We start from the raw sequence: 15,834 nt of genomic DNA, 5'->3' as shown, positions 1-15,834 counted from the left end.
TCAATAAAAGTGTCAAAGCATATTAGGTTATAAAAGTGATTTTTGATAGGTTAAAGAACAATACCAAGGTGAAGTTAAATGAGGTCGTAGTAAATGTGGGGCTATGGTATGCAATTGAAATCTCTGGTTGTAGAGATTTTAAGGTAAAGTATCTTACTAGACAAATTATTGAAGGGGGCTCTAGCAAGAAATATAGCTTTGTTATGGTCATATGGTGTTGAATTAAGGAGGGCTTCATCATGAAACACTTTTAAGCTCAGCATTGGTTGTCCAACACCAAGGTTGCAACCAAGGTTTGAAAGGTGTTACATATGTTTTGATGTGACAAAAAAGGCTTTGACAAAAGCATGCAAATCACTTATAGGTTTAGATGGATGTCATCTAAAGCAAAAATAAGGTAGAATATTACTAATTGATGTTGGGATAGATCCTAATAATTAATATTTGTTTGTTGCTTTTTGAGTTGTTGAGAATAATATCAAGGACTCTGAAGCTGGTTTATTAAGTTGTTTATTTGAATACATTAGCGAAACTAGATGGTGTTTCATTTCTGACTAGAAAAAGGTAAGTCTTGCTTGTACTAACTATGTTATTTACCTCATTTATTATGTTCTTAAGCTAAATGACTTTCTTATTATTAAAAGGGTTTGGTTCAAGTTTTTTAGGAGTAGTATCCAAAATTTGAACACATATTTTGTCTTAGGCATTTGTATGCTAACTTCAAGAAGGAGTTTGGGGGAGGAACTTTGTTTAAAGTGTTGGAATAAAATTGGTTGACACCATATCCCTTAAGTTTTGATGATAAAAAAGTATTTAAAGAACAATTGGGTCGTCTAACACTTGTTATAGGATGCAGGATTATATGATTAAGAATATATAAAAAGAAGATTAAGGAATTTGCATCTAAAGATCAGGCTCTGACTCTGAAGATCCCTATTGAAGACTCTGGCTCTGATGGAAGATACAGACTATGAAGAAGTCAACTCTGAAGAAAGTCAGTCTCTGGTGATCCAAACTCTGAAGCTTTAGGAGCCAAGAAGTGGATTTTGATGTGATCACCCTCTAAAGAGTGAAGTCTGAATATAGTCAATTTATAAAGTGGAGTCTCTTCAATCAAGGAAACTCTAACATACTCAGAGCCTTTTGATCATGTGAGGACCTAAGGAAAAATCTCTCTCTTGGTTGTCTGAGCTTCAACGGATAATTCCTCTTGCATAAAGGTGTTTGTTTAATGTGTATAATCAAGTACAAAGGTTATCCAATCTTTTGGTGAAAGTCTTCAACGTCTCTTTTCTCCTTCTATGTATAAGGAGCAGAAGGTCAGAAGAAGAAGACTACCAAGTTATAATACAACACATTGCTACAGACTCTGAACATTGACATTCAAAGAGAAACTACTCTGTCAAAATTGCAAGACTTAGAACATATTAACATTGTGTATATTTTAGAAGTTCTTAAGTCTTAGCGTCTTTCTAAGTTTTATTTTGTCTAGACCTATGATTGTATATCAAGTGTAGTATTTATCCAAATCTCTTAACAAATTGTTATAGATTCAGAAGTCTCTTGATTGTGTGCTTGAGCATTTGAATTATCTTACTTGTGTATTTAAGAAAAGGAACTTTTTAGCTTGAGTTCTAGAGCAATGAAGTATTAAGCTTGTTTGTTTGAGCAAGTAAGTCTTATACTTGTATGTATGAACAAAAAAGTCTATTGCTTATATGCTTGAGCATTTGTAATTAGTTTGGTTATAATGGACATTCCTTGGAAGTACAAGGGGACTGAACTACTCTCAAGTTGTAAGAGGAACCAGGATAACTGATTATGTTTCTTGTTTTACTTTACTTGTTTATGAACTATATTCTGCTGCTATCATTTGTTTACCTTTGAGTTAGATTTTGTTGTAGAGTCTGATAAAGATGGTCAAGAGTTCAGACTCTGAGTGACTCTGATTCATATTCTGAACTGAGTGTTCAGAATATGATTAAGATCAATTATAAGTAAAAGAAGAAAAAGTTTAAGAAAATCCAACACAATTCAACTCCTCTTCTTGTGTTTTTCTCACAATTAGTTGACATCAAAACAAGGTCTGTGGTACCAATATATTTTTGGTTCCTTTGTGGTTCATTCTCCCCAAGGTCTTATCAACTCAAGGTTTGTCACTCTTGATTTTTAGGGCAGAGGTTTCTTTTTCTAAACTACCGACTCTTTCTTTTAAAATGGAGTTTTTTTTCAACAGTTCATTATGGGCTTCAAAATCGACTACATGAACCTGTTTCAGATTCTTGTATCTTTGTTGAAGCTTCTGACTCTTTTCAAGAATCTCAGCTAAGGATAACTCCATAGATCATTGAATCCATATTGCTTTTATCTATGTTCTTTGCTAGGAATTTTGAAAAGATGTTTCATATCTCTTGGAAACACATTCAAAGTCCATATGAGTTTATGAAAGAATTTCTTTTTCAAGTTTTTCACTCTTACTTTTAAGGATAGAGGTTTCTTTTTCTAAACTACTGACACTTTCTTTTTAAATGGAGTTTTTTTCAACAATTCACTATGAGCTTCATAATCGACTACATGAACCTGTTTCAGATTCTTGTATTTTTGTTGAAGCTTCTGACTCTTTTTAAAAATATCAGCTAAGGATAATTCCATAGATCGTCAAAGCCATCTTGCTTCTATTTATGTTCTTTGTTGGGAATTTTTTAAAAGGTGTTTGATATCTCTTGGAAACATATTCAGAGTCCATATGAGCTTCTAAAATAATTTCTTTTTTAAGTTTTTCACTCTTTCTTTTTAGGGCATAGGTTTATTTTTCTAAACTACTGACTCTTTCTTTTAAAATGGATTTTTTCCAAAAATTCACTATGGGCTTCAAAATCGACTACATGAATCTGTTTCAGATTCTTGTATCTTTGGTGAAGCTTCTGACTCTTTTCAAGAATCTTAGCTAAGGAGAATTTTATTTCAGAACAAGTGAGATGAGAAAATACCTTGTCAGAGTCTAGGTTTGTTTCTAAATATAATCCTGATTCTGATGCTTCAGTGCTAGCTTTCAGAGCCATGTTATCCTTCTCTTCTTTATAGTCATCTTCTGAAGATTCAGAGTCATCTCAGGTTGCCATCAGAACCTTCTTCTTCTCTTTGAAGAATTTCTTTTTAAACTTGAGTTTGGGACACTCATTCTTATAATGTCCAGGATCTTTTCACTCAAATGAGGTAGCATTCTTGTCAGCTTCAGACTTCTTTTGCACAAAGGTTAACTCAGATCGTCCACCTATTCTTCTGTAGCCTCTGAACTTCGTTTGTCTTTGCCTTCAGAGTTGGTTGACCCTTTTGGAGATAAGGGACAACTCTTCCTCTTCTTTAGAGCTTTCTTTAGACTCTTCTTATTCAGCTTGAAGATCTCTAGCCTTTTCAGACTTGCCTTAAGACTTTAGAGCCACAAACTTTACTTTCTTATGGGGCTCATCTTCTTTAAGCTTAATCTCATGACTCCTTAAAGAACTTATAAGTTCTTTTAGAATCGTGTTGTTCAAATCCTTTGACATCTTAAGTGTTGTCACCATTGGACTCCATTTCTTTGGCAAACTTTTGATGATTTTCTTTATGTGATCTTAAGTGGTATAATTCTTATTCATAACTTTTAATCAAGCTACAAGAGTTTTAAATCTTGAGAACTTCTCCTAAATCATTTCATCTTCTTCCATTTTGAAGGCTTCATATTTATGGATTAAAGGCAAGACCTTCGTTTCCTTAACTTTCTTATTTTCTTCATGGGTCATTTTCAAAGAATCAAATATAGACTTAGCAGAGTCTCTATTTGTAATATTTTTATACTTTGAATAGGAAATAGAATTCAACAGTATAGTTCTGAATCTATGATGATTCTTGTGATCCTTCTTTTGTTGCTCATTCATTTTTATTCTTTCAAACTCTGTACCATTTGCACCTGCAGGATGTGTGTAACCATCTATTACCATATCTCATAGATTCACATCACAACCTATGAAGAAACTTTCGATTCTATCTTTCCAATAGTCAAACTCCTCTCCATCAAATATTGGAGGTTTGTCAGAATAATGATCTTTATCATTGTTTGCATGTGCCATTTTGTGTTTCAAAATATGGATCTTTATCTGACATGGTTAAGTGTTTGACACAAAAGAGTCAATACCATAACCAGAGATCTGATTCCAACTGAAGGTTCAGGAAACACAATAAATGGGGGATTTAATTGGGTTTCCAATATTATATATTTCGCAACCCAAAGATAATAGCAACAAAGATAAAAATGACAAGGTATTTTTATCCTGGTTCACTGTTAACTAGGTTAGTCCAGCCCACTTGTTAGAGTGTTTTTTCCTTCTCAACAAAACTTAATCTAATAATCAAACTAATTACATCTCAAAGACCACCCGTCAATGAATTCTCAAGGATTCTAACTAAACTTAGTCACTTAAATAATTACAACTCAAAGACCACTCATCAATGACTTCTTAAGGCTACAGACTAACACCCAGTCCCTCACGGAATTTTACAACTGTTAAATACAAGGCTTGTGTTTACAATATTGCTTCTAAATAAGAAGATACACACAGTGTTAAATAAACTTTACACTTAAGAGTATATGAAATAAAGTGATGAGTGTTATTCTCTATTTTCTCTTTCTCGATATTGATTTTCTCTATTGAACTTCTTTCAGCATTTGTATATATGTTTCGTCAAATCAAGTTCTTCGTATATTGATCGTTGTTTTTCATTATGTTTTCACAATTATATTGTCCTCTTTATATAGATGATGAATAATACAATTGTATGATAGAATTGGAAACTTCTTCAATTCCATAATTTTAATAGTGGTACGAGGTTGAGTCGTAGATCGTGGATAGTGGAGAGAAAATATTTGATAGTCGTTGGTAGTACAGTCCTTGAGAATATCAATGTATCTGTCCTTTTGATTCCGCTGCTCAAATTGTACTATATTCTAGAATATTCATTCATTCTTTTTTCTCTAAATCATTGGCTTCATGTTTGAGATGTTTTGAAGCTTGATCAAAGTTCCTAGCCTTGAAGATAGACTTCATAGTCTAGTAAATATGAGGCTTGAATTTATTAGAGTACATCTGGACTATTTACTTTATAAGCATTGACTTGATATCCAGAGTTGACTATTAGTTTAGAACTTCTTTGTATTCTACCTTTGGTTCAGAATCAGATGGTGTCTAGAGTCCAGAGTCTCTCTATCCAGAGTCTTTCTACCAAGAGTCTATAGTCTCTTTATCTAGAGTTTATAGTCTATTTTATTCAGCTTTCTTCAGCGTTTGGCTTGTTCATATTTTGCTTTATCCATTATCATGCTAGTTTATAGTTTGCTTTATCCAGCATCTGCCTTTTTCAGATTTTGCACACTCATCAAACTATTAGAGTGCAAAATTGATCTCTATACTTTGTTATCATAAAAACTTAAGGATTGTAGATATATAACCAAATGAGCTTCAGAATCGACTACATGAACCTGTTTCAGATTCTTGCATTTTTGTTTAAGCTTCTGACTCTTTTTAAAAATCCCAGCTAAGGATAATTCCATAGATCGTCAAAGCTATCTTGCTTCTATTTATGTTCTTTGTTGGGAATTTTTTAAAAGGTGTTTGATATCTCTTGGAAACACATTCAGAGTCCATATGAGCTTCTAAAATAATTTCTTTTTTAAGTTTTTCACTCTTTCTTTTTAGGGTAGAGGTTTATTTTTCTAAATTACTGACTCTTTCTTTTAAAATGGAGTTTTTTTCCAACAATTCACCATGGGCTTCAAAATGGACTACATGAACCTGTTTCAGATTCTTGTATCTTTGGTGAAGCTTCTGACTTTTTTCAAGAATCTTAGCTAAGGATAATTTTATTTTAGAACGAGTGAGATGAGAAAATACCTTGTCAGAGTCTAGGTTTGTTTCTAAATCTAATCCTGATTCCGATGCTTCAGTGCTAGCTTTCAGAGCCATGTTAGCCTTCTCTTCTTTATAGTCATCTTCTGAAGATTCAGAGTCATCGCAGGTTGCCATCAGAACCTTCTTCTTCTCTTTGAAGAATTTCTTTTTAAACTTGAGTTTGGGACACTCATTCTTATAATGTCCAGGATCTTTTCACTCAAATGAGGTAGCATTCTTGTCAGCTTCAGACTTCCTTTGCGCAAAGGTTAACTCAGATCGTCCACCTGTTCTTCTGTAGCCTCTGAACTTCGTCTGTCTTTGCCTTCAGAGTTGGTTGGCCCTTTTAGATATAAGGGATAACTCTTCCTCTTCTTTAGAGCTTTCTTTAGAAACTTCTTCTTCAGCTTGAAGATCTCTAGCCTTCTCAAACTTGCCTTTAGACTTTAGAGCCACAAACTTTACTTTCTTATGGGGCTCATCTTCTTTAAGCTTAATCTCATGACTCCTTAAAGAACTCATAAGTTCTTTTAGAATCGTGTTATTCAAATCCTTTGACATCTTAAGTGTTGTCACCATTGGCCTCCATTTCTTTGGCAAACTTTTGATGATTTTCTTTATGTGATCTTAAGTGGTATAATTCTTATTCATAACTTTTAATCAAGCTACAAGAGTTTTAAATCTTGAGAACTTCTCCTAAATCATTTCATCTTCTTCCATTTTGAAGGCTTCATATTTATGGATTAAAGCCAAGACCTTCGTTTCCTTAACTTTCTTATTTTCTTCATGGGTCATTTTCAATGAATCAAATATAGACTTAGCAGAGTCTCTACTTGTAATATTTTTATACTTTGAATAGGAAATAGAATTAAACAGTATAGTTCTGAATCTATGATGATTCTCGTGATCCTTCTTTTGTTACTCATTTTTATTCTTTCAAACTCTATATCGTTTGCACCTGCAAGATGTGTGTAACCATTTATTACCATATCTCATAGATTCACATCAAAAACTATGAAGAAACTTTCAATTATATCTTTCCAATAGTCAAACTTCTCTCCATCAAATATTGGAGGTTTGTCAGAATAATGATCTTTATCATTGTTTGCATGTGCCATTTTGTGTTTTAAAATATGGATCTTTATCTGGCATGGTTAAGTGTTTGACACAAAAGAGTCAATACCTTTATGTTTTATTATTTCAAGCTCATTCCACAATCCATTCCCTTTATGTATATACATCTCTCCAGTCTCCTTGTTGCTTTCAGATTGGGTTATATGGTCTACTTTGGAGTTCAGAGATGTTACCTCCTTTTCTAGACCTACGATGGTTGATGTAAGCTTCTTTATTTCCTTCCAAAGGGTGCTCACATTCTTCTTTTGTTCTTTTATTGTTATTGAAGCTTCCTCTTGATCTTGATGAAGGTCACTTATGATTTTATTTAGACTCTCTATTTCCAGGCAGACTTCTTCCATATAGGGATGCAAGATTATGGAGGATGTATCAACCTTTTCTTCAGTATGGTCTTCAATACTAGAATAAGCAATCACATTATTGGCAGTTTCTCACTCACATTCACTATCAGTATTACATCAAGTGTTGGTTAATACCTTTTTTGGGTTCCTTATAAAGCTAAGTGATTCTAGTCTAATGTGTCTATAGCCTCTATATTCAAAGCACTGAGTGCCCTTCCCATTGTTGGGATCTTCTTCATTCTCGTCTTTGTCCAGGGAATGATGTTGGGCCTCTTATCTAGGACATTGGCCCTCCACTTCCTGTCCAGATACTTCAAGGTTTTGTTGAACTTTTTCCCAAGAAGAGAAATATCATCTACCAAGCTCTCTTCTTTGACATTGTGACTTCTAGCTTCCTCAGTGTTGGATACAAAGTTTATACCTTTTTCTTCTTTTCCTACCTCTCATTTTTGGACATCTCAAAGGTTTGTATAGAACCAATGAGTTCATCAACCTTTATACTACTTAGGTAACGAGTTTCTTCAATAGCAGTCATTTTCATATCAAACCTCTTAGATAATGATTTGAGAATCTTTTTGGTAAGCTTTTCTTCTGACATCTTTTCACCTAAGGCAAATGATGTGTTGACAATGCCATGCAGTCTAATGTGAAACTCACTCACAGTTTCATCTTCATTCATCCTCAGGTTCTCAAATTTTGTTATTATAAGCTGCAACATTGATATGCAAACCTTGGATGTGCCTTCATGGCAATTTTCATAATCTCTCATGCTTCTTTAACTTCTGAACATGTGTTGATCAGTCTGAACATGTTCGTGTCCACACCATTGTAAATTGCATTCAATGCCTTGGAGTTCCATAGGGCTTCATCATCTTTAGCATCAGTCCAGTCAGTCTTTGGTTTTAGGCTGGTTGTACCATCTTCAGAGGTAATCATTGGATGTTTTTATCCCTTGATCACAACTTTCCATGCTTTTTTTCCCAAGGATTTAAGAAATGTCACCATCGTCACCTTCCAATACTCATAATTTGTGCCATCCAAAATAGGTGATTTGTTGACTGATCCTCCATCTTTAATTATCTCAATTTGAGCAAGATTTATCTTCCTTGGAGCTCATCAAAGAAGTTAGGGTGTCTGCTCTGATGCTAATTGAAATATGTTCCTCAAGGGACAGATGTCGAACACGATGCTCTGACAACAGGTATGGCAAGATACACCATAACCAATACACTAACTAGTAATAGATGATGGAGCAGAAAAGCAATAAAGAACATAATCAATTGCTTACCCAGTTCGGTGAAACAACACTTACGTCTGGGGAGTTAAGTTCACAATCCAAGAAAGGAAATTCATTACTAGTAGTTTAGTGCATTTATACTTTCAAGAAATAACAAATCTTATGTTGTTTAATGTCTTTTCCTAACACTACCCAATGAATTTTTATTTAGAGTCTCCCCTTATATATGAGAACCTACTCACTTTCTTCTCTGCCATAAAACCAGTGATAGTGGAGAACAACCATTAAGCCCTAGTAATCAACTTCAATATTCACAATATGAAATAATGTTGAATATTATAACTCAACTAGACAAAAAATTTATGCCAAGTTACTGAAACATAAAGGGTTACATAAACAATATTGATTACAACTCAATTAGACAACCCTTATATGTCAAGTTACTAAAACATAGAGGTGTACATAAAAATTCAACACTAATCCTATTAGAAAATTAGCGTGAATACACATCATAAAACCTAACACCCTAAATCTTCAATAAGAGTGTTTTCTTTCGAATGTAGGTTTGATTTCCTTATATAGCAAAGTAACTTTGAGCTTTTCTCATTGGATATTATCTTTGAATTCTTCCAGAATTAATGCAGAATTTCTTGAATATTTGATTTGTTCTTTGAATATCTCCAACAAGATATGATTTGTTTTAATTTAAATTCAAATTTAAATCTGAATTAAACTACATCCAGATGTCAAACAAAGCACATAATCATATTGTTAAATCAATAACAATAAAATATTTAACAAATTTTTTACTGAATATACTCTATAACGCAACATTATGGCGCCTGATGCACAAGGTTCAGATGTCGTACCAACATGTTGGAGCATCGCGTCCAGCATGTGTCCTTTCTACAGCTTCATACAACTTAAGTAAGTTAGACCAGTCTCGAATACTTGAACACTTCTCCAAGTTGTTATTTTTTTAAAATGCAGCTAAACCAAATAGTCAATTCAATAGGAACAACAAAATGGCTGGAGATGTAGCTAAGCCATTTGAAGACAGGAGCACCCAAACAGAGGAAAGGGAAAAAGTCAACACCGAAGCCAAGGAAGTTTGTAATTTGAAAAAGTGTTGCATTAGAAATAGCTCCAGCAAAAACCGTTGATTTCCTGGAATTCACCGTCTGACCAGAGACTAAAGCATATTTTGTAAAAAGATTTTTTAGGGTACCAAGTTAGAGAGTCATCGACATAAAGACAATGAGAGAGGATACTGACATCTCCAGAGGCCTTGATTAACTTAAAAGTAACATTGTCAACAAGCTTAGAAATATTCTTGCTAAGGACATCTTCTGCCAAACAGATAAGGAGAAAGGATAGAGGGTCACCCTGCCTAACCTCTCTTTTGCAATTGAAGTAACCCTGAAGCCTTCCATTGATGGAAATGGAAAGAGTGGCTGACTTGAGAATAATGTTGATCCAATTACAAAACTTATCATTGAAACAAAAAGCCTTAAGCACCTTTAAAAAAAAAGATCAATCAAGAGTGTCAAAAGCCTTGGTGGTATAATCTTCAAAGCCAAGATTCCACCATAAGACTTAGTATGAAGAATATTGGTGGCTTCAAATGCAAGGCAAATGCAATCCTTTATGTTTCTTCCATAGATAAACCCTTTTTATTAGGGGAAATAAGAGTATGCATGAATTGAGCCAGTTTATCGGCTAGGATCTTAGAAATGACTTTGAATTTGAAATTTGCTATTGCAATAGGCCTATATTGATCAATAGTGTCGCAGTAGGGTTTTTAGGGATAAGAATGATAGTATTAACATTATAATTAGGAAACAACCAACTTTTAACAAAAAAACTCAACGACCACCTTTGTAACATTTTGATGAACAATGTCCCAATATTTCTGGAAGAAAAAAGCTCTAAAGCCATCAGGCCCAAGGCCCAAGAGCACTATCAGAGTTGAGACCAAAAACTGCACTCGTAATACTAAGGGCCCGTTTGAATCAGTTTTGCTTTTCACTTTTTAAAATATGTTTTATAAAATTGTTTTGGAAAAGTATTTTTAAGAAGAGAACTATTAAAAAATTCATTTGGTAACATGACTTTTCAAAACTGTTTTAAAAATGAGAAAATAGAAATATTTGTTTGGTAAATTATTTTTAAAAACAGTTTTAAAAATGAGAAAATAAAAAATGATAATTCAAATGAAAACAAAAATCCAGAAATCCAAAATTAAAAATGAAAAACATGTTAAATCTGTTTTTGTTTTTCACTTTTAAAAACAATAAAAATGAAAGAGTTTTTAAAAACAGTTTTCTAAAACATTGTAATCAAACAAATTTTTAATTTTATAAATTTTGAAAACAAAAAAACTGTTTTTAATTAGTTAGTTCTCCATAATTTCTATAAAAATAATGTAATAATCATTTAGACACAACCACTCTGAATGGCAGAAAGAGCAAGGAATCAATATGGTTGATTGTAGTATGGTATTAAGGTCATGCAAAATAGAGAGAGAGCTATTTGTTATTTGTTATATAAGAGTAAAGGAATTTTTCTATTCTAAGATGAATAAATGAGATGTAGTAACAGTTAAATAATTGGAAGTTTAGAAGAGAAATGATCAGAATATAATGAATTAAGCATAAAAGAAGAATAAATGAAAATATTGTTAGAATAAGAAAGAAAACATTGTTGTGTCTTGAAGGATGACACATCAGAAATTATTTGACGTTGCTTAAAACACTGAAATGGAAAACATGTTGTTGTAGCGGCATTTTCTGCCTTTGTAGCACCGACACCAAAAGTTATGATTACCTTAATTCATACATTTTTTCAAATTATTATCAATGTCAGTGTCGATATCGTGTTCAGGGTGTCCGTGCTTCATAGTTTCCTAATGACCAATTAGTAGTGTTAATCATTAACAACATTATGACAAACTCTTTTACTATTAACAAAATGACATAAGAATTGGAATTTGCATGGTCTTATAGTTTCATAATTACTTGACTTACACAAAGAGAGAGGCAAAAGAGTAGAAAGCAAGAAATAACATGTGAACAAAATATTCTCTTCTGTATCAGTAACTAACAGTTATCATAATTAGCATATACATATATTACATAAAACTCGTCAAAAGCAACAACAAAGACGAAAGCTGCAGAAAAAGATATCCATAAGAGTTACTCCAATGGCTTGCATGAGATGGAGAAGGAGAAGGAGGAGTGGTAGTTGTCGATGTCTTTTCCTGTGAGCAAGTGTAATTGCAGCGGCTCGGAGGAACAACTCGGTAAACGCCACTACTTGCAAGAATGTAAACATCTTTCTTGTTGTCTTGCCCAAATGAAAAGATGTATCCAAGAGCTGGAAGGGAGCTGCTAGGTACTATGTCACATGGTATAGGTGAATCGTGTGCACAACCGAAAGGGATTCGGCTAGTTGTGAAATTTCCACTATTTTCAGGGTCTTCGGTTGCGGCCCATACTGCACCCGCGTAAAGATCAGCGTACAGGTACCTGAAATGCATCAAAAGGTTTAAAAATATGAGAAGCAATATCAAGGTTTTTGATGTTTATGTCGCTGCAACACGGCTCAGGTCTGTTAGTCTTCTATTTCTGTATAATCTTTATTGTATATCTCAATAATTACATTATATGAAAACAAGTTGAGGTCCATAAAAGAAAAGAAAATGCTTATGTACCTTCCAAACATGCAAGGATCGGTCATGGATCGATAAACATATCCCCCGGTGATCGACGCGGATCCTTCGTTCTTGTTTATTTGAGAATGGTTGTATCCTGCTATGGGGGCAATTGCATTTATAGATTTAATGGAGGTATTGCCTCCAGGTGACTCTGTAGTAGCGAATGGATAGGGTCCTTCGTTAACTCGCCAGCCATAGTTTCCACCTTTTGTGATGAGATCCACCTCTTCATAAAGATCCTGCAAATCAATCATATAACTAAGAATATCGCATTTCACTTTTTTCCTTGTAGAAGTTCAAGCCAGATGAATCCTAAACTTTTATACATCTATTGAAATTCAATCGATGGTTAATGAGTTACTCAATCTTGGTGGATTCGTTAAGCTTAATTATGAATGTCATTAACTTGCGATGCAAGTTTCAAAATTCTCATATGAAGAAATATCATTTCTGAAATATAATTTGGGATAAGCATTCACAAACCTGTCCAACATCTGCACAAAAGAAGTAGGAAGGTTTTTCTGAATCGAAACTGCATCGCCAAGGATTTCTTAGTCCTAAGGCCCATATTTCAGGCTGCAGATCTTTATCTTCACGGAATGGATTATCCTTAGGAATGGAATAGCTACCCCAAAGTCCAAGTTTACTAACTTCCGATGCACCTGACGGTTCATGATAGATTTAATCGTCAAGAGTAAGGTGTTAAAAAAATACTATCCGTACTTAAAAAACTTTCCAATGCTCATAGTTTACTGATAAGTAAGCATGCTCACTGACCTGCCCATTTATCAGGTCGCTAACTCGAGCGACCTGATAAATAGGTAGGTAAACTATGAGTCATATCCAAACTACGTTAGGGTGTATTACTACTCACTTGGAATGTTGTCTACATCAAGTCTCATAACCTTTCCGAGCAACGATTTCTTGTTTTGCGAAAAATTGTATGGATCACCTGTTCCTCCTCCATCTCCCATCATGAAGTATAAATACCCATCATCAGGTCCAAAGAGTATCTGACCAGCATGTTGAGATGTAAATGGAAGGCCCATGGTAAATATCCTTCTCACCTCGGTTGGTTTAGCACTTTCAGCCTGGAAAATCGATAATAATTATTAGGTAGATTTATTCTATCCACCGAACTTAACTCCATATAGAAACTATTATTACATATATGTAGCGACGTAGCGTAGAAATGCTTACTGAGGATGGTTGAGATGCGGTTCCGTTAGCAGTATATTCTGCGATAACAGTTTGATATTGACATGGCTGAGCGCCATTACTAGTACCTAGCTTTGACGGATCACAATTAACATTTGAGTTACAAGAACATACTCCATTGCATCCAGACCATTTATCTTTATCGCAATTAAACGAAGCGAAGAAACGTCCGTTGTTTGCGAAATTTGGATGAAATGTCATTCCCATCATTCCAAATTGAGTATCAAAATAAACTTGATCAGTTAGATCAACAAAAGGACTTGACTCATCAAGCTCCAATTGTCCTCCTGATCCTTCTTCCGAAATAGTTGCCAACCAAACTTTACCCATTTGACTCGAGAAAAACGCGCGGTTCGTGCCATCGGGATGAGCAACCATATTGAGATAAGAACCATTCCCAATTTTCTCAAGGCACAATCCATGAGGAGGGCTAATAGGGGTATCAGTTTTATTTAATACAACAGGTTCGCCCTCGAAGCACACTGATTCATTATTAGAGGCTCCTCCAAACGCATTGCAAAAATCAGTTTTCGACTGCCAAAGTTCATTCAGTTTTGTGGCATTGGTATTAGCTGGTAATCCTCCTCCTTGACCTTGCAAGGAAGGCGAAAACGGCGAGTTTATTATAGACACGGTTTGACACGTATTCCATACTTCAGAGCAGAAATCGCGCAGTGATGCCTTTGAACTAGAAGAATTTACCGGAACTGCAGAATCGCAAAGCACGGGAACCGATCTTTGCGTGGATTGAACCGTAAACAGCTCCCCGGAAAAAGGGTCACATTTCTGCAAACAAACAAAGTTAGCTAGCTATATGCAACGCAGAAGTTACGCGTTGAACTGAAAAACAGCTGTTACTAAAAACTAACTAGCAGATAAACAAAACGTTACCGCGCAAAGTATCGATTTCAAAAGTGAGGCACAGTCGGTATCAGATACATTCATGAGGTTGAATTGCTTCTGTATTTGTTGATCTTGTATGGAGTTGCAACAAGTACTTCCATTGTAAGGACAAAACTTGAGTGTGGAATTGAGACTAAAGGGTGCCCCTATAAACAAAACAAAAAAACATACACATCTATAACAAAAACCGAAAAACACAAAAAAAATGGAAAAAGAAGAAAAAATAGAGACATACTTGAATCAACACATAGAGGAAGTGAAGTTGAAGAGTCCAAAAGCAGGAACATAAGACAGCAACAAAACAAGAAACCTATGGAAAGAACAGTCTTCATGGCTGGCGCCAAAACAAGTTCAATCTATGCTTCACTTTCACATAAATCTCAGAACATACTCCAAATATGAAATTTCTAATTTTAGTAATAAAATCAGTAGTCACTTTCAATCATGAATTTATATTTTGATTCAACCCTATTGATATGAGTGGTGTATGTGTGTGCCCCACAGACCTGGGCTTACCTTCCCTGGTTGACTTGCTGTTCTTTAAATATAAGATAAGATGGCCAATGGTATATGACAAAGACAAACTCAGGTTCAAAAAACACAAGTGGGTGTGTATGGTAATGGGAATACATGTGATGTTGGTTGGTTCATCAAAGCTTTATGATATATTAATTAATGGTGCGCTATTGTTAGGTGCAATGAGTTATTATTATTATATGTTTGTAGTACTGTTTTTGTTTTAGCTGAGTTTCTAACTTCTAACCAGGCACTAGAAAAGCATATTCGTGTTCATATTCAATATTCAACTCTGATAGAAGAAAGAATCATCCACTTGGGATTATTATCATAAAGTCAAATTACCATAAGTCAAATAAATATTGGAAAAATATGTTTTATAAAAACTAATCAGACAAAGATATAATGAGTGATATGTGTGCACGTTAGCAGTGACGCACGTTTTGTGTATTATTGGCGAATATTGGTCTGCCAATGCTGGAAGTCAAAAATGTTTTCATATATTAATTTCTCAATTATAGAATGGATAAGCACTTATGAACAATCTCTTTTGTTGCTTATATCAGCTTATAAATATGCAAAGCTGCAATCCAAACAGGACTCACTGAAACACACTGTCCAGCTTTGAATCTAAATATTCTCAAGGAGTTGTATCATTTTTGGAATGAAATGATGTTACAAATATTAAAGAAATTGGAAATAGCACGTAATTATTTAACTTTATTAACAATGCAGTTTTTATAAGTACAAGTGGAATTGTTTCACATGTTATAGAAACCAAGACTCGTCAAATAGTATACTTGTTAAAGATAAAAAGAATTATTTATTTAATGTCAAAAATCAAAT

The 15,834-nt window shown here is 34.1% G+C and overlaps 1 protein-coding gene across 1 annotated transcript; it reads right to left on the bottom strand.

Moving 5' to 3' along the window:
• Nucleotides 1-11,681: 11,681 nt before the first annotated feature.
• On the bottom strand, nt 11,682-15,258 carry LOC127073858 (HIPL1 protein). The gene is made up of 7 exons (XM_051015097.1): nt 14,708-15,258; nt 14,461-14,618; nt 13,552-14,355; nt 13,226-13,442; nt 12,835-13,013; nt 12,349-12,590; nt 11,682-12,163 (listed from the first exon to the last, which is right to left on the bottom strand). Exons 1-7 carry the CDS (start codon nt 14,802-14,804, stop codon nt 11,767-11,769), a joined length of 2,094 nt encoding a protein of 697 aa, XP_050871054.1. The 5' UTR covers nt 14,805-15,258; the 3' UTR covers nt 11,682-11,766.
• Nucleotides 15,259-15,834: the final 576 nt, after the last annotated feature.

Source organism: Lathyrus oleraceus, chromosome 4 (assembly GCF_024323335.1).
Source record: "Lathyrus oleraceus cultivar Zhongwan6 chromosome 4, CAAS_Psat_ZW6_1.0, whole genome shotgun sequence".
In the NCBI taxonomy this organism is placed as follows: domain Eukaryota; kingdom Viridiplantae; phylum Streptophyta; class Magnoliopsida; order Fabales; family Fabaceae; genus Lathyrus; species Lathyrus oleraceus.
Note: the sequence above shows the minus strand (reverse complement) of the source record. Positions and strands in the feature narration are given on the sequence as shown.

Excerpts from the sequence above, each read along its gene's own strand:
- LOC127073858 (XM_051015097.1), bottom strand. The coding sequence starts at position 14,804 with ATGAAGACTGTTCTTTCCATAGGTTTCTTGTTTTGTTGCTGTCTTATG. Across the intron at positions 13,443-13,551 it reads CCGCATCTCAACCATCCTCA|GCTGAAAGTGCTAAACCAAC; the intron begins GTAAGCATTTCT and ends TCGATTTTCCAG. Across the intron at positions 12,164-12,348 it reads GATCCTTGCATGTTTGGAAG|GTACCTGTACGCTGATCTTT; the intron begins GTACATAAGCAT and ends GATGCATTTCAG.